This window comes from Aquila chrysaetos, chromosome 5 (assembly GCF_900496995.4).
Source record: "Aquila chrysaetos chrysaetos chromosome 5, bAquChr1.4, whole genome shotgun sequence".
Taxonomy (NCBI): Eukaryota; Metazoa; Chordata; class Aves; order Accipitriformes; family Accipitridae; genus Aquila; species Aquila chrysaetos.
Window position 1 is genome coordinate 59,591,694 of NC_044008.1, and position 23,920 is coordinate 59,615,613.

The following is a 23,920-nucleotide window of genomic DNA, read 5'->3' on the forward strand; positions in this document are numbered from 1 at the left end:
CTCCATGATAAGGCGAAGGGCTGAGCTTGTGCCCGTGTTCCCCCAAGTACCACCCGGGAGCGATGCTCATCGAGGTTTCAGACCTTGGTTCTACAGCGAGAGATAAACCCTGCAGCTACAGGGGGAGCACCAAGGAGCAGCTGTGATCTTGTTACTTCTCCCAAATGTTATCGTGCTGAGATGAAATGACTTGCCTTCTCCAGCTTGTGAGTGTTTTCATGGCCTTATCAATGAAAACACACCTGAATTTAGTTCGGTAGGGTATTCTGTGTAATTAGTGGGAAAAATGATTGGTGTTGGCAGTTTTGTGCTGGAAAAGAGTTTTCAAGTCTCTTTTTAGAGTCTTTCAGATTTTGCCCAACTGTTTTGTGATTTCTAACTTGGGTGGCCCAAGTCCTACATGTGCAAGCATGAGGCCACCAATGGACTGGGAGCCCCAGTCCTCCTCCCAGGGACAAAGCCAACTATCTCAATTCTCTTTTGCAAGTTGGTAGAGCCTTGGCCCCAGCCCTGGTGAGCACCCATGAGCAGCTGGGCTCCCCAAAACCGCCTGGGCGCCGGGGCTGGGTCACCATCCCCGCACAGTGCTGTGCCACACGGCGCAGATGTGCCTGCGCAGCCTCGCACCAGATATGCTTCCTCCCGTGGGACTCTCCAGATAACTAGCTTGTGTATTAAAAGTTGTTTACCCCATGCTTAAAGCAGGATGCTTGCCTTATCTGCAAGCAGAGTAAATTCCCCCCAGTGCCTCCGCGCCATCATTCCTGGCCTGCTCCTGAGTCCTGAGCTTGCTCAGCGCTGGTGGTGGCTCTGCGTTATCTCCTGTCTGCAGCGCAGACAGACCCTGCCTGGAGCAGCCTCCAGGCTCTGCAATACCAAGACCAATGTCTTCAAAGACTGAAAATTACTCTGTAATTTGAATCTTTAACAACACATGGAAAAATCTACAGGAACTGGCCTGTATCATGTCTCCAAATGGCTTCATAAATATAACACTGAGGAATTTGGATACTCTTGTGTCTGTCCGTGATGGATGTCTGTATTCTAAGAAATGCATTTTCTGCTTTTCCCTATCTCTGCAAAGCAGCTCAGATCCACCGTGCAGCTCCTTTTCCTGTCCCTTCCTTACCTTCAACCCCTGTCCCATGTCACCGGTGACTGTGTCTGCACCAGAGGGCAGGGTTTAGCCCCTGTCACTAGTTCCTGAGCCAGCGGGCTCCAGCGGCTCCTCCTGGGCCACCGCTATTGTTGTCAAGCCCCCATTCCCATCTGCCTGAGACGCAGAAGCCACATGCAGAAAGTTCAGATACAAAAAAGCTCAATGGAATGTATTTATCGGAAAACAATAGTGTGTCTGGATGGAAAATCAGTGTTTTACACCAATCATGTGGTTGTTATTAATGTTTTCCAAAACACTCAGAGGTACCTTATGTGTTAAGAAAGAGTGGCCTGTACTATCTTGCTTAAAAAGCAAAATGTGCATCTCTGCACCTAAAAATGCTCTTGTATTTCAGCCCTGTATTGACGCCCAGATGGCTGCCAGAGGAATTTCTCGTTCCCCCAGATCTGCAGTCATGGGGCTTGATTTCAGCCCAAGATGCTGCAGCAAATATTTATGCTTGTGTTTCAACGCTTCTTTTCCATTCCCTTCCTTAAAGCAGGAGAGTGTCCTGGAAGTGCAGCTCGAGCCTGAACTGTGGCCCTTGCAGCCCCGCTCTGCTTTCTGCTGCCCTGCGTGGGCTGAGATGCAATCCCCAGAGCTGGGTGCAAGCGTGCCGAAGGCAGTGCCGCGGCAGTGCCGGGGGTACGCCGGGGGTACGCCGGTGGGGAGGATGCTCGCAGGGCGGTACCGTGGGCTCCAGCCGGGTCTTGCACCGCGTGCTTTAACCAGGCAAAGGAGCAAACCCAGCAGAGAGCTGCCGCGAGGAGGAATTGTTTAGAGAGGCTCCGGCAGCAAAGGCCGAGCTGGAGAGTTCATTTCCTTGGCCGTAGTGCTGCCGCAGCCCCAGAAACCCAAGATCCACTGATAGCCATTGAGCAAGGATTTCCATTTTTGGTGTGAGCTCAGACTTAAAATAGACAGTCTTGAGCGAGGAAGAAACTCTGTTGACAGAACATAGGGAACATTCCTCTAGTGTACTTTTGCAAAGGACTATCTCTGTCTTTAATCTCCGCGCCGTTTCCTGCAGGTCTCCCGGGCCCAGCTTCCCTCTCATTGTTAGTGGCACTTTTGGAAATGACCTCAGGCAGTTTGCAGTGACTGGCGACCCACGGTCAGAATGACTAACCCAGTCTGTCTCCATCCCTTGGACATGTCCCATTGACTAAATAAATGACAGGCACTGACATGTGAATAGAAACAAAAACAGCCTGACAAGTGAAATCTTAACTCTTTGGAGCAAAGAAGCGTCTGGCTGCGTGTGTGTTCAGCCTGCCAGTGGAGCAGAGGGGAATCGCTGCAAACAGTCCTGTCGACGGTAAAAATACAGCAAGCCTCTCCGAGCCACTCAGGACACATGCAGATTGGGTAGACAAACACCTCTAATATTATTTTTAATTGTTTGAAATTGTTTTCTGAAGCTTTTTATCTCAGCACATCTTTAATTAAAAGTGTGGCTCTGTATTTATATGGCCATTTGTGTGTCTGGGTTCAGCATGAATAATTCCACTGAACGTTACAAGCAAGAGTTAGCGACGAGAGTGCCTGTCGCAGGATCGAGGCCCTATATTGTACCCATAACAGTGGCTCTATAACTCACCATAGGTGAGCCTATAGGTGCTTCCCTGTAACTCACCATAGGTGAGCCTATAGGTGCTTCCCGACGTTCCTGGTCAGACAGGTGATCCTGATTCCCCCAAGCCTGTATGGAGCCCGCCAGCATCCACTGAAATCAGCTTTAGGGGGATGTAAGCTGTAAGGGGGATGTATGTATTTATGCCTCTCCTAAAGGCCACCGGCACTGGGTGCTGTCAAACTTCAAGGACTGAATTCCTCATCTGAGTCCCCACTAACACATTTTGCCAAGCTCCCTCCAGTCCCCACCGCAGCTAAGCGACACCAGAGTTTGAGAACATGCCACTCCATCCCAGCATGATATATTTTTTTTAGGGCCCAGACTAGCTGCCTTTGAAATCTAACAATAGTTTTACCAATAAGAATAGAATTAGTGTTAATAAGCTACATTTGTGGATTTTTTTGGTTGGAAAAGTAGGAAAGTATTCTCTTTAATATAATCAAAATATATTTTAAGTGTTGTAATTACAATAATTAATAATACTGCTTAGCAGTTATTAGCACTCGGTGTGTTGTTGGGATGTCTGCATTAGCTAAGGTTTAATAATGAGGTTCATATAAATCCAGAAGAAGAAAATAATGATATGGGGAGTGGTTGTAGTGCTGTGGTCTGATGGCTTCTTGCTTTAATGTACATAACAAATAATTCCCTCTGGCTCTCAGCATTTGTGGATAAGGCCATTAAAAAGGAGAGGAAAAAAAAAAAAAAGGAGGAAACCTCAGCTAATAAAAATGCCACCCTTGCTTTATGACTCTGAGAGAAACGTTTGTTGTTTGGCTAATGACGATATTAATAACTTGTGTTGGGTTGGTTGATGTCATTCTTTCGTCCTGCGCATTTAACATTTGCATCGAGGATATGGGGACCATGGGCCCATGTTTGGCAGCGTGCTGGTCCTCGGTGTGAGGCACTGGCGATCTGGTGGGTCATTGTCACAAACGCTGACCGGTGTCACAGCGAGGGGATGCAGGAGCAGGGGTAGCAGCCCCAGCTGGAGGTGGCTTTGGGAGGTGTTGGCAGGTCTTGCAGCTGAGGTGAAAATGATGTCCTAACCTGCCTTTGGGGGTTATTTTTTTTAATGCAACACAATTTATTGCCTTTCCTCCTAAATGACTCTTGTCTTTAGCTGTTGTTAACCAGCTGCGGTCCCCTACCACAGGGCTGGATGAAGCTCAATGAAGAGAGAGCCGATCCCATGAAAAGTGGGACAAAAATTGCTGGGACTTGGTTCCTGCAGATCCGGTGCCTGAGCTCTTGGCCGAGCTCCTCCACACTCACACGCACTCGTCTCTCCGTCTCTCTCAGTTCACCACATCTGATCACCGCGCATTGATCATTATTCACTCACTAGCCGAATAAAAAGAGGCTGAGAGCTAAAACCCACTCACCTTATATAAAATTTGTTTTCTATCAGACATTGTCACCAGGTATCTGCTCCAGTCAGTGCTCCATCCTCTCGTTCTCATCCCAAATAATGCTGGAATAGCCTGACGGGCCATGGGAAGCCTTCTGCGGTTTCCAGACAGCAGGACAGTTTTGCATCCCTGTGCCAGGTCAGCTCTAGCACGGGCTGGACTTTGAGTAGAGTGGGTAAGAGCCAGTGTGCAGGGTCAGGCTGTGTGGTCAGGCATGGTCCCAGGTAATCGCCCATGTAAGAAGGTAAATAAATGGTCAGATTTTGGCTGGGACCTGTCCACTGAAGGTGATAGGAGCTATGCCAGTTTACACTCTCCGAGGGCTTGGCTGCTAGAGATGGCTGGCACCAAAATACCGGTGAAAGAGTTTAGTGTCATAAATGCATGCCAAACTATGGAAAACCCCAGTCGTAGCTCCAAAAGGATAAGGAGTCTGCAGAGGAGACCTGCACCTCCAGAGCTGCCTGACTCAGTAGGTGTTTCAGCCAGGCACAGACCAATGGGTCTGTGCCCACGTGCGGCCGTGCTGGTGGCTGGGACGGCTGCCCAGCGGGGAGGTGTGCTGCTGGCACCCACGGTGCCTTAGGGAAGAACCTGCTGCTTCTGATCATCTCGCAACAGCCTGAGATGTTGGAGCCAGCAGTTTCCTGGACAGAGACGGCTTCTCAGCACAGTTTTAGGTACAGCAGGACCGACCCTGTGTGGTGCCTGCTCAGAGAGGGGTTTTCTCTTTCCATGGTGTGGCAATGGGACAGAGAAGATCCCCTGGAGACCCAACTGGCTTCCAGCCACCGTCTCCTTTCTCAGCAAAGCCTGCTCCATGGGCTGGGTGCCTAAGAAGCAACTGTGCTACTGCTCGGTCAAACTGTATACTTCTGTGTCCTGGTGTATGTTTCAGAATGATTTGCTCTCAGTAACACCCAGCAGTGCCAATGACTTTAGGGTCAGCTCCTTTCCTCCCTAATCCTGCTTTCTATTTTCACATACTTCTGCATGAGCAAGCCCTGGAGATCCTGCACCCAGCTGCCAGCAGAGATACTCAAAATACAATTTCAACACAAAGAGAGATGTAGTTTTGGTACTTCAGCAATGATTGCCCCTGGCTACCTTTGGTCCAGGCTCAAAACAGAGAAGACAATATTCTCTTTTTCCCATAATGATTTTCATATCCCCATTTTGAGGTTGCAAGAAATTTGGGGAAGCGTCAGACCAGTGTGTGCTGGTCCTACAGACGTGTCCCGGGACCGGCTTTTGAAGCCTGGCTTTTTTTTTTTTTGCCCCTGCTGCATTCAGCCTCTCCAGCCAATGACTCAGTCACTATTTCTATTCTCTTCCCACTTCTGTTCCTGCTTCTCTATAAAGTTTTGGTCAGTGGCAGCAGCTTTTGCTAATGTCTTGTGGCTGCTTCTCTCTGAGTTATTATTGGAGATGCCTACGAAATAACAGTGCTGCTCTTTAAGACACTACTGTACCACTGCAGAAAATATTTACCAAAGATGTGGTAAGCAGCTCTTTACTGGAGTGACTGGCGTCTGCTCTGAAGCAGACCAGACGCCAGTCACTTCAGCAAAGAGCTGCTGCTACAGAACAAATTGCCCAGGGCAGCAGATCTTGGGAAGGGAGAAAAGCCAGCAGCCCAGTCTGTCTGTCTTTGTGTTTTCTAAGGGAGAAAAATTATCTTTTTACAAGCCTGCCCTAGTTGGCTCTGACCAGCTCTTCCCAGAAAATACCATCGTAAATAGAAGGGCAAACTATTGCATAAATGGACAGGTTGCCATTTATATCTGACCTTTCTCAGATCTGCTTTGATGTCTTCGTCAACCTATGCTTCCTTCTCGTCCAGCTCCACCGTGTTTTTAGCTCCTGCTTCTAGGAGAGCACCACTGGACACAACAAACCTCAATTAAAATCCATTTTTGACATATATGTATACTCCCTCTGCTCTCTGGACCAGCTCCAAATAGAATAAACCTTTTTTTAATCCTGCCCTCCCAGGGAACTTCCAGGTTTGTGTTTGCAAATTGTATGGATAAATATGGATAGGGGTAGATTTTTTTTTTTTTTTTTTAAAGACACTGGGCTTGGCATATTACGCAGTTTGTTGCTAGATCAGCATGGTGGCAGCATGCAGTGCTGGACTGTTTTTCTTACTCAGATAGACCCTTTCCAGCTCAAAAATGACAATTCACCGAAGCCAAGCCAAAAAAAAGTAAAGGGCAGTTTCAGAACTGGGTGTTATCTGCCTGGAAAAGGCTCCAGAAAGGCAGACTGTCTCCACAAGCTGCTGAATAAATGCTGATAAAAAGGACAAACTCCTGTGTGTTTGTTATGGGTGGTGTGGTTTTTAGATGTATCCTCTGGTGGACACGGGCGGTTGTAATTCCCTTCCTATTTGAACAGAGCATCTGTTTTATGTGATATTACTTGACTCCTATAGCGAGACCAGGATAGGAGGAGTTTAATGGCTGGCCCTGCTGTTCTGCCTGCAACCGGGGAAGTAAAGAATGAGGCTGAGGTAGATGCTAGGAGTTTCTGTGGGCCTAGAAATCCCCAAAGTGCTCTCACGCAGACAGATGGCTGGACTCAGCACGTCCATCTCTCTCCTGCAGGAATCTCGGAGGCTGCACCACCCTTGGCCTGGCTGAATGTGACTTCTCCTCCCCATCCACTTCTCCATCTTGCACTAGTACGTCCTCGTGCGTGTCCTGGGAGCCGATCGCTGTGCTCACACTGCTGCAGGATCCATTGGAGGCTGGTCGCTCATAATTGATCGCGAGGTAGGATGTCCTCCTGGATAAAGCACTAGATTAAGGCTCAGGAGTCAATGTCTTTATCCTCTCCACCCACATGCCTCATTTTATTAGAGCGCCAGTTCAAAAGGTCATACAAAATCACTGTTGATGGCATCAGAAAAGACACAGAAAGGTTTGATAGCAGGTAGATCTTCCCCCGGATCAGCAGCTTCATTCCAGAGCACAGAGTAATGATGCCTGTCATTCACTCCTGTGCCGCACTGGTGGTCAGGAGATCCTGCAGCTGTCTAGTGAATCTGTAAAGTGGAGGTAAGGCCACAAGATCCTGGTGCTTTGAGGAATTGTAGCTTTGCTTTCCAACCCCAAGAAGTCCTCAGAAACCCATGTTCGGATGAGCAGTGGCCTAAACCCCTCCATCTTCCCTACAGCACTCATTGGGTACGTACAGCAGTTTAGGAACTTCTGCCCTCGGTCATTCTGGACAGAAGCACAGGGTCAGACCAGTTTTGGGGCATGGCAGCTGGGGCGCCTCCTCAGAGGACAGTCCTGTCCCCACGGGCCATTTGGCCTCTCCTGGATGCTGACACCAGGGGCCAAACTGGAACTATATCAGCTCTGTTTCACTGAGCATCCAACCAACAAAACCAACTTGTAGCTACTGGGCACAGGACTGGCGAGCCCACTGAAACCTGGGAGTGGTGTTTGCTTGGCTGATACCAACCTCCTGAGCGAGCAGCGGTTTGCAGCAGTTCTCGGTCTGAATCCAGTGTGCTCAGCTGCGGAAAAATGGAAAAGAAAGGAATAGTTTTGGGCAGGGGCTCCCCAGCTGGTGGGTGCACATGGCTGCTTGCAGGTGCTCTGCAAGCAATGGAGACCCAGGGCAGCTCCTGTGTCCCAGCACAGTCCTCTTCAGGCGGAGAAGGTTTCCAGTCCTGGACTTTCACATGAGCTCTGTTCCCTTGTTTAGCACAGATACTCCCCATTACCTTGGGCAAATTGCTTTCCCCTGGACCAGCAAAGGTAATTAGATCTCTGTGTCCCACCGGACTCCATGGGAGCTGGTCACTGACATGTCTCTGAGGGTCCTTCCCACTGCAAGCCCTCCGGATGAATACAAGGGGACGTTAACAGCGGTTCCTTGCCTCCCCAGAGTGTTGTAAGAAAAAAATACAGCATGGGGAAATTAACAGTGCTTGCATGGGATCAAGAGGGAGAGCGTAAGGAGGTGGTACAGAGAAACTGCGGAGGTTTGAGAGTTGGGTTTGATTAGGCAGTGGAACTGACTGATAAATCAGATCTCATTCAATTTGAGAATCTGCCTGGCTGGCCAGAGGATGGGCTCGCGCGGGAGGTGGTGGCGCACATTGCGGGTGCTGCCCGCGCTCAGGAAATGTATTGGCTGCTGGAGGAGGAATAAAAGTTATTGACATGAAATTTGCTGAACCTCAGAAGAAGTTTGACTTGGGTTCAGTTCAAGCCTAACGGCTTCTCCTTTTTCCTTGGCCGGTCTGCAACTGCCCGGTCGGACCTGCCGCACGCCTGAGACGCAGCCATGCGCAGGTGTCCGGCAAAAAGCCGGATGGGCTGCCAGCAGCACACACTCGCCGATCGCCTTCCCCATAATGCTGGCGAAGGGAAGCCTCGGCATGCTTTGTGGAGCTCTTCATCCTTTTCAATGTATGGGTAGCTCTGCTTTGCTGAGGTTATGCTGGATTTTTTGAAGGTGTCTGTTTGAGGCTCCTCGGAGTGGAATGGTCTTCTCGGCCGGGATTTTCAGCACTGTTGGGAAAGACAGGAGATGATGCTCCTCCTGCTTCATGTTTCACCGTGTGCCCTATGACTGACGCAAGAGCCAAGGTGTTCCTTTGGCTTGTTCTCTCACTGGAAAAATCGCAGTTTAGCCTAGAGGAAACAGCAGATGCAAATGGTTTGGAAATTGTAAGAGGTCTGTGTTCATTGCTGTGATATTTGCTGCTGTTTCTTCTGTGTGGATTGGATCCCGTGGGAAGCTGCGCCCTGCAGCTCTTTCTGCTTCAGCATCCTTTGCCATCACTGAGGCCGGCAGTGAGTGACTTCAGGCTGCGAAGCCACTGCCGGTCCAGCCCGGCCAGCTTCTCCCTGGGAGCGAGACGCACCTTCTGCGATACTCCCCAAAATTTCTCTTTTCACTTCTCACTGCCTGGAACATTTAATAACGAAACTTCATAGCAAGGATACATTTCTAGCTGTTCTGTATTTTTCAAATGGAGAAAGTGCATGACTGTTCATCTCTGGCTGAATATGAAATGACACCACATGGCAGTGGGACTGAACAAGGTCCCTCCGGCCGTGTTCGGGGAGAGGGGCAGCTCAAGAGAGATGGAAATACAGCTTTTATTAAGGGGAAAAAACCCACCTTTCTCTGCTGTGGAGGCTGGCATTAGGTTTGGATGAAGGCAGCCTGTCTGTCCTACAAAACCTGAGACACCAGTGCATTCCTTGGATTGCAGCAGGACTTTATTGGGATGGCTCGAGTTTGTTTTCCTACACAATGAAAGCAGCAGCACAGGGGATAATCCTGTCCTCATGGCACTGGCCTGACCTGTGGTTCAATCCCTGTTTGTCCTGACCCGAAACAGGGAACTGAACCTAATATCCCATATCTCAGATGGGTGCTCTCGTCTCCAGCATTAAAGTCGGACTCTTTCTCCCTGAATAACTGCTTAATTATTTGTACAAATTGGCCCAGCTCCACCCAGGAGAGATTTAAAGAAATGGGGCTACAATCACCTGTAGAGCCAGGTCTTCTCGTAGGATGCGAGAGTCCATGTCCCTGTTCCAAGCAAGGGGCCTCTCCTGGGCTGGGGACCACCATGGATGGGTGCCATCGCCCACCGGTGACGACCTGTTGGGAGATGATTTTACCTCTGTGGGTTTGACTAGAAATCCAGGCTTGAGCACAGGCAACTTTTCCAAGCAAGCACTTCATGGAATCTGGTAGTTTGCTACCAAAAAAAAAAAAAGTTTTGGTTTTGCCGAACTGACATTTTCTGACACAAGAAAACATGTTGTCAAAAAACTTCCCAACCGCTCTGCTGGGAATATGCTCTTTGCCATCAGTCCCCAAGGCTGGAACGCTGGGGTGTTGAAATGTTACTACAGCCCTGGAAACTGTGAGTCAGCTTGTCCCCACCCACAGCAGATACTCGTGGGAAGGGCCTTGAAAAGCCTGGAAACTCAGCAGCTCTTGCCTTGTGGAGTTTCCATTAACCCATTAACATTAATTTCAGGTCTGGTGAAATGTGGTATTTGGCAAATTTCTGTCAGATTTTGTCCCTTTTCCCCCCGTCCCCTTCCTAATTGTGATAAATTTTGGAGGATATTTAATTTCAACTCATCCCTAAGCCATTTGGCTGCCGTGGCCCCCAATCACCCCCCGAGCCCTGTGGGACTGGCTGGACCTGGGCAGCGAATGCAGCACCCATCGCGGTGCCACTGGATCCGGTGGGGATTTGGATGGGGTCACGGGGTGGCAAAACTTTCATCCCACTTGGAGAAAAGGTGCCAGTGCAAACTTTACCAGTGCAAAACCCTCCCAGCTGTATCGCTGTGCTGGGATATAAATGCATTGACTTGGGCATCTCCTGGCAGGGAAGAGGGTCGTGCAGCGATGTCCCAGCTTCACCAGGAAAAGACATGCGGCTGCTCTGCTCCCCGTGGGGATGCCGGCAAAAGCCGCATGGGAGCCTGCTGTCCCTGCCAGCAGCTGGGCAGCCTGTCTGCCCACACTGGCGGTGGCCGCGGTGCATCGTCACACATGGCAGGGTTGCCTCGAGCGGGTCGGGGTCGGGGTGCGATGCTGCCGTGTGCATGCATGCTCTGTGCACAATCCCTGCTGCAGTGGGACGTGCAAACCCACTTTCGGGGCGTGAGGTCGGCAGGACGTGAGCTGTGCTTCCCGCAGGCGAATCCACCGTGCTGAAGCTAAGCCCTGTTTTCAGAGCAGTTTGTGCAAACCACTGACCTCAGGCTATCTCAGAGCCATCTGCAAACTGCATTTATTGCCGACTGGGAAACACGTGAAGGTAGCAAATTCCAGGTCTTAACTCAGCGTACAGTGATATGAAACAACCCGTGCGTTCCCCTGAAGCATGCCCTCGCGTATGTCCCAGGAGCGGTGGCAAAGGGCGGCTACAACTTGAGCCCAGAAGAGCCCGGATGGGCTTTGCCGTGGCTGCAGCCCGCCCGGGACGGTGGCACGTGCCGAGGAGGTGGGGTGAGATCACATCCTCTGCATGAAGAGTTTCAAGATGCCCAGGTCTGGGAGCATGGAGTCCAGCGGTTGTGAAATTCTCCATACAGGAAAATTCTTCAGACTTTTTTTTTTTTTATTTAACTTTGGATTTATCAAAATGCCTTGTTCTGATTTTAGCTTTTTCCATTTTGAAGACGGTCCAAAGTCCTATCACAGTGTGTTACCGCACAGAGTATAACATTTGCAAGAGTAAAATGAAAAGTCGGTTTGAACTGGAAAATCACGGCAATGTCATTAAAACAAAGGAAACGGGACATTCTGATGTTGTCAAAACTTTTTTTCTCTGGTTCCTTTCAAAATCAGCTTCCAGCAAAACCAGCCTGATTTTATGAGGCATTTTAGTTTTTGGCAGAGCCCCTCGCTCTGCCGCAGCAGTTTTGTCGTGGTTTCTCTGGCTGGGCTCGTGCGCTCTGTGCCCCCATTCCTGGGCGGTGAAACGGGTGTGCAGTGTGTCCCCCAGCCTTCACTGCCCCTCAGCATCGAGTCAACGGGGTCCCCGTCTCAACCCCATTTCCCAGGCATTAAAATAGTCTACCATTTGGGCTGTTAAAACATTACTTAAATGGCAGTTATTAATTTTGTGTTTTACCTCTGCATCTTTCTCTTTGACCGGAAATGTATGAAATACTAGAGAGAAAAAAAAGCAGAAAATGATGAGATTATTTTTCCTTGCTGAAAACCCTGAGCGTGGCCATCCGTGCTTGCAGGTTTGGGCTCTGCCGATGCCTTTGACCATGCTGGCATGGATGCAATGGCAGCTCTGGCCCCTCTCCCCCCACCCCGGCTGCAGTTTGGCTTTGGGAAGACGTTGGTGCTGGTGCCCTCCCGGCCACCCACGGTCCTCCTGGGCCCAAGAGGATCTGGCTTTATATAGTACCTGGGAGATCCATGTCAGATTACGACTGGCAGGTTTTCAAAAGCTTCTCTCCAGCTTTTGTGCCAAGACCTATAGGATGCGTTCCAGAGCATCTCCCAGGAATGTTTGTTATTATGACAGGCAAGAAAAAAGCGGGGGGGGGGAGAACCGGCAGTGAAAGAGCACATTGCTGTTAATTACTAGAAATCCTTTAATAACCAACATTACTATAAATTATATGTGCATTATGACAAGTACAATTGAGTGCTCTGTTTTTCTTGCCCACGTTAGAACACAGAACAATGTACTCTTGTTGCAAGAGCTGAAATGGATGGCACTCTGGGTGAAATCAGGACTTCTCCATCGCATACCTGTGCCCGCAGAGATGGTCGGCTGCCCCGGGCCCCATGAAAGCTCCATTGTTCTTCATGCCATATTGCACGCACCATGATTATAAAGTGTTGGATAAGCAGTAAGATGTTGCTTGCTGAAATAATAACCTATCCTTAGTTTAAACAGTGCTATATTTAAGATGTATATATATTTAAATGTTGGTAATTGCACATTTGTGACATATTATAATTTGGATGACAGTTTGTAAATACGATATTGGAAAAAAAAGCATCAGCTGCATTTAGGGAGGTAAATCTTGGGGTCATGCAGGACAGGTCGATCGATGTGGATTTTAAACAAGTGCTGGAACCTCTCTGGAGCAGCCTGGGGATGGGCAGGGATCCTGCCTGGGTCCAAGATCCAGGAAATCCCCATTTCTGCTTCCACGTCTGAAGCTGAACCTTTTTTGCAGCCCTTCCCTGCCTTTTAACTTGTCTTTATTCCCTGACGTGAAAAAAGGCTAATAGCATTTTCCTACCACAGTGGGATGTTGGCCGACACTCGTAAATAGCTCTAAAGTGTGACAGAGGTGTAAAATGTCACTGCTCCGCAGGTTGGTGAGAACGCTGGGGTTTAGCGTGGCCATCATGGGACGTTATTTCCACGCAAAGTGAGTCAGTACCCAAATAACATAATTTGTTTTTAATCCCAGTTTGGTTTCTACATAGGGAGGGAGCCCATCAGAGGAGGACAGCACTGCACGGGACCATCAATCCCCTCTCCACAGCAGTTCAGAAAGCCAGTGGCAGAGGGAGCAGGTCCCTTACAGGATTTATATGATTTTTTACATTGCATTTTTAACAAGACAAACGGCATGTTTCCTAAAACCCACCCAAAAAGGGCAGGTAAAAAGGAGCTTTGCCCGTGGTCCTACAGGTCAGTAGGGGCAGAAGTGACCCCAGAATCAAAAGACCTGTTTACACATTATACTTACGATGGTGCAAACCTCCGTGGCACACGCATTGATTTTAAATGGAGTATTTTGGAATCCCTTACTTTCAGATGATGCACACAAATTAAGTTTGTCGTAAAAAAAATTGTACTAACTTAACTGAGTGTATTTAACTTATGTTCTTAGGCGTATTAGCGCAGGTTTGGGGAAATGTGGGCATAAGCCTCCAGTTATGGCAAGAGCTACCCAAAGATGCCAAGAGAAAAACTACCAACATTCAGGTTGTCTACCATCTGTTGGCTGAAATACTTTTATTGTTTTGTTTTGGGGTTGTTATGGCTTTTTTTTTTTCCTAGCTGGTCAACTGCTGGGAAATAAAATTGCCAAGATTTATTTTTGCTCATTAGGAACGTTCCCCAGCGGGTTCTCGGGCTGATCCTGCGGACAAAGCTCCTTCACTTTCTGCTCTCGGCCCCAGGTTCCCACCGACCCATACGAAGCCGCTGCCCACGGGCGAGGGGAAAGGCCCCTCGCCGGCCCGCGGAGCCGATGCCGCGGAGGCTGAGCGGAACCCCCCGCCGCCGCCGCCGCCGCCCGCGCCGCGGCGCTGCTCGGCGCCCGCCCTCCTCCCCCGCGGGGCCGCGGCCGCGGCCGGGGCACGCCGCCCCCCGCCGGCAGGCGCTTCCCGCCGCCCTGGGCCCCCGCCGCGGCGGCGGCGGCGGCGGGCGCTAGGACTCGGCGCGGCGCGGAGCGCGGCGCCCGCGGAATGTCTTTCATTCACGGGCACGCCGCGCCGCGCTGGGGCGGGAGGGAGGAAAGGGGGGGAGGAGGGGCGGGGCCGGCGCCACGTCCGGACCAATAGGCGGCGGCGGGGCCACGCGTCACGCGGCGGCGGGCCAATGGGCGCCCGCCGGGCCTGAACTTTTGCCACGGCGGACAAGTTGATACATCGCGGAGGTGTGTCCCGCCGCGGCGGCTCCGGCGGGGGGAGCGGCCTTAACCCCTGCGCCGCCGCCGCGCCGTCCTGACCTACTTTCCCCCGGGCGGCCGCGGCGGGGCGGGCCCCCCATCCCCGCTCCCCTTCCCGGTGCCCGCGGGGCAGGCCACCTCCACCCGCCCGCTGGAAGCGCGGGGTGGTGGTGGTGCGGGGCGGGGGGGGGAAGGGGGCTCCCCCCGTTGCTGAGGGGCGGCAGCGGGTCGCGTGTCCCTTTAAGAGTTCGGAAACTTGAGCCGGTGTTTGCGCAACACTCGGTGCCGCGCGGAGCCGCCAAAGTGTCTAGACTGGCACATGATGGGCGGCAGCCAATCGCGCCGCCGCTCGCGAGGGGCCCTGCGTGCGCGCCCCAGCCACACAAAAGCCAGCGAGGGCGGGCGGGCGCGAGCGAGCGCGGAGGCGGTAGTGGCGGCCCCGGCAGCAGCAGCAGCAGCAGCAGCAGCGGCGGCGGCGGCGGCAGCGGCAGCGGCAGGCGCCGCGCGCAGGGGAGCGCGAGGACCCGCCGGCCGCGGGAGCGGACCGCGCTGCGCTCCCGACCGCGCCTCTGGGATACGTACAACTCACGTGCTGACACCGGCCTTCGCTCTGGGTTCTGCTGTTGGTTTTTTGATTTTTTCCTTTTTTTTTTTTTAATTTTTGACTTTTTTTTTTTTTTACTTACGGGGTTTTTTGCCTTTTGTTTTGTTTTGTCTTGGGGTTGGTGTTTTTTTTTTTTTTTTTTTGACTATTTTTGGCCGAAGGGAATCGATATCTCCGAGCGCGGACCCGGCGCCGCTTCCCCGCCGGGCGGCACCCCCGCGCCGGGGCACTCCCCTCCACCCCGGCCGCCCCCCCCGTTGTATGGTGGAGCCGCCGAGGGGCGCAGCCGAGCGCTGCCCCGGCCTCTCCCCGGCCCCGTCCCGCACCCCCGCCGGCCGCTCCCCGCCTGGCCCCGCGTTGGCAGCCGATGTAGGGCACGGCGCGGCGCGCCCGAGCCCCAGCGCCGCCACGGGAGCGGCCCCGCACCTCCGCGGGCGTCGGCGCAGCCCCCGCGGCGCCGTCTATGCCCGCGCCGCGCTCCCTCCCCGCCGCCTCCCCCATGGTGCGGCCCCGCCGCGGGCCGTCGGCGTGTTCGCTGGGCAGGGCCGCGGGGAAACCGCCGCGCCGGGTGCTGCGGGCAGCCTGCGAGGGCGGCGGGTCTGAGATGAGATAAAAGCCGGCGGCGGAGCGAGGAGCCCCGCGGAGGGGCCGGGGGGGGGGCGGGGAGGGTGGCGGCGGCGAAGAGCGACGCGACCCCCGGCCGCCCGCCTGTCGTATGTTCAGGTCCAAACGCTCAGGGCTGGTGCGGCGACTTTGGAGGAGCCGCGTCATTCCGGACAGGGACGGCGGAGATGGGAGCGCCAGGAGCGGCCACGACCTCGGAGCCACCGGTAGCTTTAAAATCCCGGAGAAAAACCCTTCGGCGGAGATCCGCGCGGTAGCGCGCAGCTTGCTGCGGGAGGCGGAGGAGCGGCGCGGCGGGGCGGCGGCGGGCGAGGCGGCGCCCGGCGGGGACCCCATGGCGGAGCGGCGAGGGGCCCGGCTCCGCGTCCCGCCGCGGCGGGAGGGCGCCGAGGGGACGAGCCCGCGGCGGGCTCGGGAGAGCGACGGCCGGACGGTGACCTGCTGCCTCTTCAAGGAGCGGGAGCCGGGGGGCCCTCAGCCCGACCCCCCCGCCGCCGCCTCTGCAGCCGCCGCCGCGGGCGTCCTCCTGCCCGGCCCCGACGGTGCGGCCGACGGCGGCTCCCCGGAGCGGCGGGGCCGGGAGGCGCGGTCGCGGCTGCTGCTGCTGGAGCAGGAGCTGAAGGCCGTCACCTACTCGCTGCTGAAGCGGCTGAAGGAACGCTCGCTGGACAGCCTGCTGGAGGCGGTGGAGTCCCGCGGGGGCATGCCCAGCGGCTGCGTGCTGGTGGCCCGCACCGAGGTGCGCCTGGGGGGCCAGGCGGCTCCCCCCCACCTCCTCCTGGGCAAACTCTTCCGTTGGCCCGACCTGCAGCACCCCGCCGAGCTGAAGCCCCTCTGCGAGTGCCAGAGCTTCGGCGTCGCCGACGGACCCACCGTCTGCTGCAACCCCTACCACTTCAGCCGCCTCTGTGGGCCAGGTGAGGAGCGGCGGGGAAGGTGTTGGGGTCGGCGTCCTTCCGCCCCTCCTCGATTTGGGGGCTCGGGGCTTCTGGCCCCTTATTTGAACCCTCGTGGGCAGTCCTGCCCCGGCCCCGCGCAGCGGCGGGGGTGCCCGGCCGGGATGCGCCCGGCCCGGGGTCCCCCGGGGCTGGCATCGCCCACCCCCCGGCAGACAGCGGTTCCCAGTTGTGCTTCAAAAGCCCATTCTCTTTTTTTTTTTTTCCCCTCTTTTTTCTTTTTTCCCCTTCCCGCGGAGGTTCCCCTGCTATTTAGGTGCTGAAGGGGCGATAATACGCAGTTTGCTTACTGCTGGCGCCAGCCTGGCTCGCTGTTGATCGGGGAGCCGGGCAATTACCGCCGCCGGCTTAAAGCCGCAGGGCCCCGCCGGGCGCACCGGGACGGCGGCCGGGAGGGGGCTGCGGGGGATGCCCTGGCCACGAGAGAACCTCGAACCCGCGTGGAAGGGGTGGGGGAGCCGGGGCTTGTGCATTTCTCGGGGTTTTCTTATTTTTAACCGTGGGTAGAGGGGTCCCGGAGGACACCAACCTCCTGCTGCCGGTCCCTTTCTTGGCAAGAGCTTTGAGATTTTTTTTTTTATGATTATTATTTATTTTGCAATCCGGGATCCTGCCTTGCTTTGCATTACTTCTTTGAAAGAAACTGTGCTGGGCATGCTACCCCAGAAGATCACTAGAGGCTGGAAGAAGCTTTTTTTGCTTCAGTTGGGGTAGATGTGCATATGTAGGAACGGTGCATTGATTTTAAAAACAGGCAAAGTTTCCCAGTTGCTTTCCTGCAGCGGCAGTAGTTTTCCCAGTGCTGTGCAGAGAGTAGTAGAGAGTAGAGTTTTTATGGAGTGGCTCCTTATCATTTTGATAGTGGGTGTCTTGTGCCAGGGCCCCACTTGCTCCAACCAGGTGCTGGGAGCCCACGGAAGGCCTTAATGCCCCTTTTCTGCAAGTGTTTGCATGGCTCCCTGCAGAGACCGTCCCTGTCTGTGTTTGTCACCTGTTTTACTGGGGAGTGACGTAGCTGAGCGGTGTGAGAACCTCACACTGCGGTGCTTTGAAGAAGTCCCCTGGGGCAGCAGGTCTGGCTCTAGCATGGGACCAGCCCGCTGTGCACGGTGTGGGTCAGCCGTTATGTCCAGATTGGGACATTGGCTCCATTATTTTTCCTTTGAGGCTCTTAGGTGCCCTGTGAGAAGAGCATCTTGCTGCTGGGCAGCTTGCTCCATTAGGGGGGGATGAGGAACCTTTCCTGAGAAGCAAGAAATGACCACAGGCTATCCTAGAGCCATCACTCGGGGGGGTGCTGAGGTTTTTGATGAAATAGCCCAAGCTGAGCTGCAGTTGTTGGGCTGAGTTCCTTGGTTTTGGATCCCTGGGGGAACTGAGGAGCACACCTTCGCTTCAGTGGTCTGGGGCCAGTGTGATGCCATTGACTTTCCAGGACAATTTCTCACTGAAGTCAGAGTCTGCTCAGTGCTGGTGCCGTGATGGAGCCCAGCTGGCTGCACACTCCTCAGTTTTAGCAAGTTACAATTCTAGAAGAAAAATCACTGCCATAATTCAGAAGAAAAATACCCTCTAACCAATGCAAGAAGTCAATGGTAGGACCTTCTTCAGCCTTTTGCATGGCCTTGACTCTTAGAAGCACAGCAAGAGCCAGTTAGATGACCTGATTCAGCAAAGCACTTCTAAGGACTTGCTTAACTTGAAGTGCATGATTGCTGATGTGCTGCTGCTTAAAGCTGAGCATGTGCTTGGGAGCTTTGCTGGATCGAGGTCAGCAGGAGCGGGGCAGGAGAGGCTGAGCACTGCTGCGGGATCACGGGATGCTTGTTGGAATGGACCAAAGTTACTTTGGTGGCTCGTTGGCTGAAGCCAGCCTGGCCCCTGGTGTCAGGCTTCCTGTGCCAAGAAAGGAGTGACTTTTTGTCACACAACACCCTTTTTCAGTCATAATGCAGTATTTGGGGAGCTTTTGTTAAGTCTGTGTGTGTGTTTGAGCCGTGGTTGTCTTCGGCGCAGATGATAAAAGCATCGTTCTTTGGGAGCAATGTGCCATCTTGTGTGCTTTGGGTCACAGGCGCCCAGGCAGGAATGCAAGGCAGGAGTGTAGGGGAGAACAGCAGTGTTTTTTTTGGTAGTAAAGCCCATTTAGAAAGGTCAAGGTGGAACTCCCCATTCTTCAAAGATTTGGAAAACTCTTGGTCTTGAGTTGCTTCCAAGTGGGTTTTCTTCCAGTGGGTGTTTGTAAGCTTGGAGGAGTTCCTACCCTGAAAAGGAAAGTGTGAGGTTTTTGTTGATAAACTGAACACGGCACTAACATAAAGTTTTGTTTTTCCAGAGTCTCCACCACCTCCCTACTCTCGGCTGTCTCCTAATGATGAGCAAAAGCCACTGGGTATGTGTTTTCTCTCTTTTGATCTCCTGGCAGCTCTTTCATGGTGCAGTCCTGGTGTTGGTTCTAAGACATCCCTACGTGGCATGTCAGGCAAAAGCCAACAAGTTGGGATTTTATGGCTGCTCATTATTTCTGAGCAAGCATCAGCTGAAGGGTTTTAAGAAGTAAATCGATGTCAGTTTATCATACCAAATTATGGTGTAGACACATGCATATTTTCCAAAATAATATGAAGCGCTATTTTTAATGAAGGCGTAATGAAAGGTTACCAGACGTCATGTTTTGTTTGCGTGTGTAATCTGCGGGATGACGGAGCAGAGGGGGAGTGGGAGCTCCTGGGTGCCGTTTCCATAAAGCCCTGGCTGCACTGCGCCACGGAGGAACTGGCTATTACCCTTCTTCTGCTTATTAAAATGAGACGTAAACTCTTTGAAACTTGGCACTGTATAATTTTGGAATGGCGTTTCACTTTTCCTGATGAATTATAAAAGCTTTTTTTTAAAAAAAAAAGCTGGGGAAAGTAGCTTGGGTGGGTAGGCTGGGCACAAAGCGAAGGTTGCTGGAGAGCCTGGCACAACGCAGCCTTGGAACCTGGTCCTGCATGGTGCACACTGGCTTGGAGATGTTTTGAATTGGCATCGCTGCATCCTGACTGATCTTTCTCAGCGCCCGCTTCTTGCTCAAGTAAATGGGAAGCAAAGACATGGGAGGGAAGGGAGGAATCCCACATCCCTCTTGGGTTTCTTGCCGGGATCGGCGCAGCTGTGGCTGCGTCTGGAGCATGGGATTTCTCCCTTCGTCCTGTAGTCGGTGGCTCTGATTTGCGGAGAGGGTAATGACCGAGGCAAGCCGCTTTCGCTCCCTGTCGGGCAGGGACAGGGAGGAGACAGGCAGGGTTTGCCAGGGCGATAGATAGGAGTGGGATGGCGCGCCTGCCTGTCCCACCCAGCCCCGGGGAAGGCGGCAGCTGCCCGGTGCCAAAGGTGAGTCCCTGCCCTGCCAGGCTTGGGAGCTGCCTGCGACCTGCCTGCAATGCAGCCACTTAGCCAGTGCATGCACGCTGGCTGGAGGGACCGGCTCCTTCATCACCACAGCCGGGCTGTGGCACAGGGCAGTGACCAGAGCATCCTGCAAAGCAAAATTTGCTGGTCGTGGAGTGGTTTTGTGTTTTTGGTTTTTTTTTCCTTTTTTTTTTTTTTTTTTGTTAGGTGTGGAGGCACAAAAAAGGAGTTGTCCCTGCCTGCACTCCCCCTTCCAAGTTAATTCCCTTTAGAAACTGCTTGTGCTGCAGGGAGAGATGATAGCAAGTGACATGTGACTTTATTAAAACAACAGCCAGGGATTGAAATTTGCTTCATTGGCTTGTTTGATTGGAAAAATAATAGTTAATCTGTGAGCAAACAGTTGAGCACTTAATTAGAGGGGTGTAAGCAAGAGAGAATAACAAAGACTCTTAACTTGTTAAAACAAAGTTTCCTTTGCTTCAGCAAAGAGGAAGGAAGGAAGGAAGCAAGAATAAACAGCTTCAAGAATTTTAATGGTGATAATTAAGTATAGTAACTATGAGTTGTTTAGAGGCTTAATGTAACTTTATCCAGTAAGCACCAAGTTCCTACTTGTTTGATCAACTTAACTGCAGTTATTTTTGTGGTTGAAGCAATTCAAACTTTGCATTTGCATGGTAGAGGTACAAAGTTAAGCATTGCTTTCTGGCCCAGTGGAGGGAGAGTTTCTCTCGGGGAGGTGACGGGAAGCTGAAGAGCCATGGGTGCTCACGTAGCGCTTGCAAATGCAGGAGGACTAAAAGCGTTGTTGTTGTTTGTTTTTCCCCTCCCCCCAGATCTGTCAGATTCCACGTTGTCTTACACTGAAACAGAGGCTACAAACTCACCCAACGTCACGCCCGGAGACTTCTCAGGTTGGCAGATGTTTGCGCCTTCCCGCACGCGTGGTCTGCACCGGGGAGCTCGTGGCTGGGGCAGGACAGCAGGAGGAGACGGGGGGTTGCGGTGCTGTTGGTTCATATTCTTGGTGTGAAAAGAAGGAAAGAAAGAGCAGCTATTGGGGTCGATTGTTCAGAGGCATCTGCGCTCCGCGTGTCGTGATAAGATGCTGTTTCTGGGGTGAGTGTGCTGCGGCAAGCGGGGACGTTTGGGAGGTGGCCATGAGGCTGCGCATGTCCCCTGTGGAAGCCACCTAGACCTCGTCTGAGCCCCGGGGTCGTGGGCTGGCGTGGAGCTGGCCTGTATGCCGTCACCATTTGCGTGGCAGGAGCAGTGAGACCATTTCAAACGATGCTGCTTTGTGGTGGTTCTTGCTGAGTCCGTCCAGCTTGCGTTACCTGTTGGGTCCTGGCCCTGCAGTGCAAACCCTGCTTTCGTGAGCAGGGCTCCCAGCTATGATGCCATTGAAGCTCCCGAACAAAGCTTTGCTTAATTAGGTCCTGGTTTTTGCTCTGCCCCACCCCGGCAAGCTTTCATTCATTTAATGGTGCTCTGTAAGGCCCCGGGGTGGTTTTACCTGCAAGCAGGCAGAGAGAGAGTTGGGGCTTTCATTTGCTTGGCGCTGGGCTCTGGCTGCGGTGATGGTTTCCTGTCCTTCCCCTCTGGTTTCCCATCTCAGGCTGGGGGCTGGCTGCATGGAGGGAAGGAGGGACCTGTCTGTAGGACCAGGTTTAATTTCTGTGTCAGAAATGACCAGGTTAATGATCTGAGAGCTACGATGAAGACAGACAAACCTTCGTCCCGGTGAAGCCCCTTGTGCCTCCTTCAGCGGTTAGGGTGGGCTTTGCGGTGGTGTGGGACCTGGGCACTTCGGTGCCGGGTTGCTGAGCACATGGACGGGGTTTGCTGCTCTCTCTGGGGGATGCTGTAGGTCGACAGTAGTGGAGGAGACCCTTGGGGTACTGGTCTGTTAGCCACGGCTTTTCTCTTCTCATTTATGGCCGGTTTGGTGAGACCTGAGACTTCCTTGGGATGTTTAAGCCGATCCTGACTCTGCAGTGCTTTAAAGTGCATTTAAACAGCACGGCACCGCAGCGTCGTGGCATGGTGGCACATTTCCCTCTGGGGATTTTCCCTTCTCCTTCTCCTTTAAGGTTCTCCTGCTGCGGTCGGTTTTGCCGCGGTGCTGCCGCGTGCCGAATCCAGCGGCCGGCCCGCCTTGCTTTTGTTGTGCTGCCAAGTGTCCATAGCAGGGGAACAATTGATAGCCAGGAGTTGGATCGTTCAGGGTTGTGCTATAATAAATATGTGTTTGCAATTCCTAACAAACATTCCTCGGGCTGGATACATGTCCGTAAAGCTCCCCATGCCCATGGTTTTTATTGTAACTTGATAATTGCCATTAATTATAGCAGCCGAGTTTGAAAACCGGGGTTCCTAAGGTTGTAATGGTTTAGCTTCTCTCACAGCAGAGTCCTTTATGGGACATCTGGTGGATTTTCTGGAATAGAAGAGAGATTTTAACTTTTACTTGAACAATATAATGATAACACGTGACTGAGATTGTACTGAAATCGGATACCTCCTCTCCCCCTGCGTAGTTTCCAATGGTGTAACTTTTAATAAGAGTCTGGGGCTGCGTGATTTATTTTTCCCCAGTGCTTGTGATTGCTGAAAGAGGATAAGAGCGTCACTGAAGTTAACCCATACTTGTCATCACGGGGAAGTAAAGGGAAAAAAACCACTTAGACTCTAGTCTATCAGCCATATTTCAGTTTGTTTATTCTCCGTTTCAACTTATTTAATAGGTCTGCTTGAAACGCAGGCCTGTGTAAATGATACACAAAGCACGTGGTCTTCCCTGCCTTTTCTTGTGTGTATCGAAGGAGCTCAATGTGCATTTAACTCCCGTTCCAAAAATAAGTACGTTTTGGATCTAGCATCAAGCCACTACTATTTATTGCTTCAGCTTTGATCATCAAAAAGGCTTTTCCTACTAAAACCACAAAATTCAATTTTGGATAACAAAGAGAACCATTCTTCTACTGTTATTCGTTTACTTGATGAACTTCTAAACAGGAAGTTTTAGCATGAAGTCAAAAGATCATCTGTCACCTATATAAATTTTTTAAAAAAACAATTTTTTTGCCTCTTTTTGAAGCAGACCTTTTCATGGCTATAATACCACTCTTAAAAATAGGAAAAAGTCTTCAACGAACTAGCAGGTTTACTATAAAATTCAGAGTAACAGTCAGTGCTAACTAGAAGCACAAGTTGTGAATAGTTGTGCGGATGTGACCACGTGTGTCAGGAGCTGGACTGATGGATGATAGCCCAGAGTCCTGTTCATCTGAGGTTCAAAGCGTTTGGGTCATGAAATGAAGCTGTCTGTCCAAGGATCCAGCCACGGCATTTCCCTCGGATTGGGGATGCTCCTGATTTCTCAGTGAGGTACAGTGGCTTGGGAAGGTCTGGGTTGGTGGAAAAAGGCACTCGGAGGTGTTTGATCCCGAAGTTTCCATCTTCTGAGCTCAAGCAGTGTCATATTCAGGCTTGCAGGAGTATGAAGAGGGCCTCCATCTTTTCCTCATTGTATTTCTGCAGCCATGTACACCTGGGGAACAGAGGTGAAGAAAACCTGCTGCTTTGGGAGTTGGATTTTGATGACACTGTTCCCCTGGCCGGGGTCGTGCCCATCCCCTGGGTGTCAGCAGAGCCTTAGCCAGTGTCGGCGTCCCTGTGGCTCCCCCGGCTGGACCTGGGGAAATACCAGGGAAAGGGCAAAATCCAGCAAGGCAGAAACAAAAGCTCAGCCCTGTGACTCATAATTGGTGGAACATTTGTAGTAATTTTTTTTTTTTCCCTTCCCCTCAGACTTGGCTCCTCTACCGCATGCCAAGAAGCTGCTGTACCCGTTAGACTTGCCAGGCTGCTGCCGCGGGAACTGGTTCAGTACGGTGGGGACGTGCTGGAGCAGATGCTGTGGGCCACGGGCTTTGGGATTCCCTGCCTTCCCCTAAATGCCACAGGGCTA

At 52.3% G+C, this 23,920-nt stretch overlaps 1 protein-coding gene and 1 long non-coding RNA gene across 3 annotated transcripts in view; both read left to right on the plus strand.

Annotated features, from left to right (window-relative positions):
* The first annotated feature begins 6,666 nt into the window (after nucleotides 1–6,666).
* LOC121233318 lies at nucleotides 6,667–13,791 on the plus strand. Its single transcript, XR_005932428.1, has 2 exons — nucleotides 6,667–6,725; nucleotides 6,820–13,791. It is a non-coding gene; the product is annotated as an uncharacterized LOC121233318 (long non-coding RNA).
* A 1,046-nt stretch (nucleotides 13,792–14,837) lies between these two features.
* SMAD6 (SMAD family member 6) overlaps nucleotides 14,838–23,920 on the plus strand; it is a 45,040-nt gene continuing 35,957 nt past the window's right edge. Inside the window, exons 1-3 of one of the 2 annotated variants that reach the window (XM_030015371.2) lie at nucleotides 14,839–16,512; nucleotides 18,887–18,943; nucleotides 20,784–20,861. In XM_030015371.2, the coding sequence (XP_029871231.1) occupies nucleotides 15,687–16,512; nucleotides 18,887–18,943; nucleotides 20,784–20,861 (961 nt within the window). In that variant the 5' untranslated portion in view covers nucleotides 14,839–15,686. Of the gene's footprint in view, nucleotides 16,513–18,886; nucleotides 18,944–20,783; nucleotides 20,862–23,920 lie in introns of both variants that reach the window. The other variant, XM_041123618.1, reaches the window with a different exon arrangement.